This window comes from Babylonia areolata, chromosome 18 (assembly GCF_041734735.1).
Source record: "Babylonia areolata isolate BAREFJ2019XMU chromosome 18, ASM4173473v1, whole genome shotgun sequence".
NCBI lineage: Eukaryota > Metazoa > Mollusca > Gastropoda > Neogastropoda > Buccinidae > Babylonia > Babylonia areolata.
The window spans coordinates 12,519,067-12,524,538 of record NC_134893.1 but is presented as its reverse complement, the minus strand read 5'-3'; the positions used below and the strand labels follow the sequence as shown (position 1 = coordinate 12,524,538).

At 37.2% G+C, this 5,472-nt stretch overlaps 1 protein-coding gene across 1 annotated transcript in view; it reads left to right on the top strand.

The window, feature by feature from the left end:
- Positions 1-5,472, top strand: part of LOC143291831 (cilia- and flagella-associated protein 299-like) — a 6,620-nt gene extending 1,148 nt beyond the window's left edge. Inside the window, exons 2-6 of the mRNA XM_076601947.1 lie at positions 457-587; positions 1,666-1,756; positions 3,035-3,177; positions 3,754-3,883; positions 4,586-5,472. Of these exons, the coding sequence (XP_076458062.1) occupies positions 457-587; positions 1,666-1,756; positions 3,035-3,177; positions 3,754-3,883; positions 4,586-4,684 (594 nt within the window). The 3' untranslated portion in view covers positions 4,685-5,472. The remainder of the gene's footprint in view (positions 1-456; positions 588-1,665; positions 1,757-3,034; positions 3,178-3,753; positions 3,884-4,585) is intronic.

Sequence of the window (5,472 nt, the reverse complement as noted above, 5' to 3'; positions counted from 1 at the left end):
TTCAAACATAGAACACACACACACACACACACACACACACACACACAGTCTTGTCATGTAACCTTTCTGGTTGCCTATTTTTTCTGTGTTCATAAAAAAAGGGTGAAACACACGAGCACATGTGCATGCGCGCGCGCGCGCACACACACACACACACACACACACACACATACACACATTCTGTGTTATGTGTATGTTTGTGTGTGCATGCATGTGTGCGTGTGTGTGTGTGTGACTCTTGTGTGTGTGCGTGTGTGTTATATTTTAGGTTTGCACAGTTTGAGGGCTTGGTCATCAACAATGACAATAACAGCACATCTTTAGGTATTTAGACTTAATCAGTATTATGTAACACTCAACTACCAGTTCTATCAACTATGCAGTCCTTTAGAAAAAAAAAGAAAAAAAAGAAAGATATTTGGAGTTTTCATGGAGTTATCCATGTTCTGTATCCAGGATCAAGAACTTGCCAGGCAGCTGGTAGAGTTGGGTTACCGTGGCAGTGGAGAAGTGCTTAAAAGAGAGGAATTTGAGGCCAGAAAAGCTGCTGCTGAAGCAAGCCGTCTGTCGAAGCGTACCCAGCAAAAGTAAGACCATACACATTGTAGATGTATTTTAGAGTAGAACAATGTAATCAGTTACCTGTTCCTGTTCATTTTGTTGTTCCTTAAGACTTGTGTGTTTGTTATTGCTGTTGTGATCTTTGTTGGTGTATACCTTTATTACTTTAAAGTCTTTATTATGACTTTGAAAATGAAATGTCTAATCGGATTTAAGGATACAATCATGCAATTTGATATACAATCATGCAATTTCAGTCAACAGTTACATGGAGGAGATAATGTAAAAAAAACAAAAAACAAACAAACAAGAAAACCCACCAAAAACCAGACATGAAAACCAACATAAACCAATAAAATGAATTAATCACTTGATTAGAAAGATGTGGATTTCAAGTCTCACCAATGCATACTGAGAAACAGCTGAATGGAATATAGATGCTTTGGAATTAGTTTGGCGAGATGATGAACCACAACTCAAGTGACAGACATTTCATGAATGAATCTTTGAGCAAACTGATATAATTAAAACTATTCCAGTGTTTAGAAAGGAAGTGTCAAGTAAAATAATTAGCTCAAACTTACTACAGCTTCTAAAACTATAGTAGTGAGAATTAATCTATATTATTTTGCCACTGACACTGATACTGACAAAAAGTAACATAAAACAACCCACAAAAACAAACAACAACAACAAACAAACAAAAAAACTATCCCCTTTATCGCTTATGCCCTGTTGTGTTGATGAGATCAGGTCAAGAATTAATTCGGAACCACTGATATGACAGGAATTACGAGTGCACTAAACGCTTCTAGATCAGATCTTTATGGATCTCCAGAACTTTGTCTGAGGCAGAATGAACCTGGTTGTGCATGAAAAACCTGGGTGGGTGATGAAAATGTTAGAGCATACAGATGGTGTAAGTGGATTTGTGTACTCACATACAGATATGTACAAGTATGCTTGTCATTCACATGTATTGATTATATTTAATTGCTTATAACCTTGAAAGACCTCACACATTGTGCAGAACATAGCAAATTTGTACCTTCTTGGGACAATAATCTGATTCTTGGCATGTACTTTTCCCCCCCTCTCCTTCAGAACACTTGCCAGTTCAGGGAAGGAACTGAAGGATCCACTGCTGAGAGCTCTGGCCACAAGAGAAGAGGCAAACAGAAGTGGAAAAATGACAGTAAGATTTAAATTCCAAATGGTTCGTTAGGTTATTCAGTACTGGCATATATTCCACAATAAAGTATGCTGATAGAGAAATTTTGTACTCAGACCTGTTTCGTTCATGTGTGTGGGGTGTGTGTGTGTGTGTGTGTGGGGGGGGGGGGTTGTTTTTTTTGTCAGATTTACTCCTTTTTGAGTAATTTGATAATCAGGTATTCAGGGTTGTAATAGTATTGCATTTCAGATATTGTTCACTCACTAAAATTGTCCAGCTGTGCATAGTTATTGTCTGCAGAGAGGCACAAGTGGTTTGAGTGTTGGACTTTCAATCTGAGGTTCCTGGGTTTGAATCCTGGTTGTGGCAGAGTTAAGGTTGGAGAGATTGGTTTGTCTAATCTCTCAGGTCAACATAGGTGCAGGTCTGCTTATGCCTATATCTCCATCCTTTGAAAATGTGTACATTCAGTCAAACAGACTGCATGTTAACCTGTTCTGTGCCTTTAAGACATCAGCTGACATCCCAGGCAAAGTGCTTCGCCAGTGCCACAAAGATGTCCACTGATGTCCTGCAAAAATTCTGATTTATTTTTCATCTGAGTTTGTTTCAATGAATTAAAAAAAGACTCTGAACAGTTAGCCCGATGTGTTTGCAGCGTAAATCTGTCATCAACTTTTGTTGCTAGTTCAGTCCAGACATCTATTGAAGCAGATAGCATATTTCAGTGAGTGACAGTGACTTACAGAGAGAGGGACAGGGTTTGCGTGTGTTGCATGGGAAGAGGCTAAGAACTGGGAGATGTGTGGTGTAGGATGAGGGGTCGTTGGCTGGTCAGTGGGCATGGTATGGGGTGTGGCCATTGACATCAGTGAGCTGTTACTTTCACTGAATACCGCTGCGGAATGAGTGTTATTTTTTGTGATTCAGAAGACAATTTTGAGTGGTTTTATCTTGACACACTACTCAAGAACATCAGATTTCCCAAGCAACAGCTGAGTCACTTGTGACTTGATTCTACAGACTGCTACAGTCTTATTAGCAATAAAATACCTCATTTCATTTTTAATGAAAAAAGAAAAGATGAAATACCAAATGATTATTTGTATGTATCTGCTTTTGTTTTTCAAGTTTATATATATTATATTAGGTTTCTTGTTTAAGACATTAACAAATGTGCGTGTTTTATCAATTAATTACTTTTAAAGCCCATGACATACATCAAAACATTACTGCTTGTTGTTAATGCCAGTTGGCTTGAACTGCATTTACAAACTATGAACTTTTTTCTTACCCCAGACAATCATATTCATCCGTGATAAGAATGCCAGAGGACAGGAAATCTCAGGATACATCGACTACGCTTACAGACTCAAAGCAGAGGATTTTGAGCCATATTTTGCTGGAAGGAAAAGACTGCTTCCCAGGCCGTCAGACCTCAGGTGAATGTGAACACACAGGTGACATTGATACCCTCATAATGTTGGTGACAGGGACACCTAAACATTGTTGCTGACTGACTGGGTGACCCAAATCATCTTAGTGACAGCAATAAGCCAATGATATTTACTACAATTATGCAATTCACATTTTATGATAGCAAGCATTTACATATTGCTGTTATCAACAGTTGTTTATCTCTCTCTATATATAAACATCGTTTGTGAGTGTGTGTGTGTTAGTGTGTGTGTGTGTGTGTTTTCTCTCATGTTCTTTTACATTATTCTTTCTTGTGAAGCTTAAACAGCTCTAAACTAAAGGAGTGCTGTAGAAACATTTCATTACCATTATTGACATTCATACAAGTGTGTTTGTGTGTATTCACTTATGCTCAAGTGTGTGTCAGTGCATTTAATTTCTGAGGCATTTACGTTTGGAATTTTGTTTGGTCAGAGTTTCATTAGGCAAAATTTTAAATTCCAAGTCACCCATTTCTAAAATGTCATTCATTTCTTTGTTGTTGTTGTTGTTTTTTTAAACTGGAAGTATAAAGAGTTAACATTATTCTACAATTACAGTTTCTACAACTGGGAGACTCAGACTTCAACATCAAATCCAACTCCAAATTATCAGGTGATAGCTGAAAATGCTTCAGGCTTGCTTTTCAAGAATAAACGTGACCGGAAGATCATCAACGTTGACCCGAAGGTAAGACAAGATGCATTGAGTTCTTTTTAGATAAATACTTTCCTTGCCTACATATGTCTGTTGTTGTTGTTTTTAAACTGCACATCTGTTGTTGATACACATGTCTATCACAGTAAAGTGGTAAAGAATCACAATATTTTTTGGTATCAGTACAATTTAAAAAAAAAAAAGGTTTCTTCTTTTTCTTTGTAAGTGCATGTTGTGTGTCGTGTGTATCAGTATGTGTGGTACTTGAAAACCACGGCTATTCAAGTTTTGTTGTTAAAGTTCTGTTCAGGCCACACTGTGTCTTCAAGAGAATTTCATTATGGATTTTAACAAAGTTGAGATCATATAATGAAACTGAGATGATGCACTGTGTGTGTGCAGTAATAATAGATGTTGCTTTTTATTTCAAAATCTGTTATTGTGGTGTTTTTTTTAGATTGTGAAACTGTTGTAACAGTTTTTGAAATGAATTTTTTGCAATTAGATAAGGACCTGATAGTAGACCTACTAGGCAAGGTTTCCCCCTGTATTTTGCAGGTTACTTGTGTCATTGTGTTATTGTTAGTGTGTTAGCATTAGTGTTAGAATGTGTGTGTGTGTGTGTGTGTGTGTGTGTGTGTGCGATAGAGAGAGAGAGAGAGAGAGAGAGAGAGAGAGAGAGAGAGTGCTTGTCCATCAAGAATCAAATCTGCAGATGTTTGTTTTGGATTTCAGGCTTCAAGTCCAGGAGACAACTCAACACGTAGCGTCATAGAAACACCGAAATACACCCAGGTGGTCATTTATGACCACATCACCAGAAGGAAAACATAGAAGTCTCTGGCTGCGCCATGTACGTGTAATCACTGTGTTTGAGAGATGCCTCTACCTGTCAGCTGTGATTGTTCTCACATTTTCTCGACTTGGAACCAATGACTTGGATTACCTTTTTCTAACAACCTTTTTTTTTTTTTTCATGAGTTTTATTTTTTTGCATTCTCGGCACATCAGTCACAAGTATTTAAATACAGTGGCTCCTGCATCGCTGTGTGCTTCTATGTATTTTTGACTTGCTGAAGACCTTTATAGTTTGTACATGCATACATACAAGTGAAATGTGTTGTTGTTGTGAATGTATGATGATATATGTTTGTGCACATGCTCACTTGCTCTGGTATTGTTTGTGTGGTGCAAAACTGGTTGCATATGTGTGAATGGATATGGATGTGTGAGTATTTGGCATCATTTCAAGTTAATTGCTATTTTACTTTGTCATCAATAACAACAACACAAAAAAGACAAAAAATAAAAACAAAGGCATTTTGTTGTGAAAATACCTGAAAGTTACATAGAATGTGATGCAATTGCCATTTTTAAATATTGCAAAAGTATTTCAGAAATATATACTAGTTTTACCCACAAGGATCTTTTTTGTTGAAACGGTGTCCTTCACACCCTCTCAAAATCAGAGTTGTAAGAAGTAGAAGTTTAAGAATGTGTACATTGATTTTAGCCTACATCATTTGTGTAACTGGTTTGGCTGGATGCAGCATGTTGACTGATGATCCGCTTCAGAAAGCGCATGTGCAAATGGCGAAAATAATCAACAAAGCTTTAGTCTT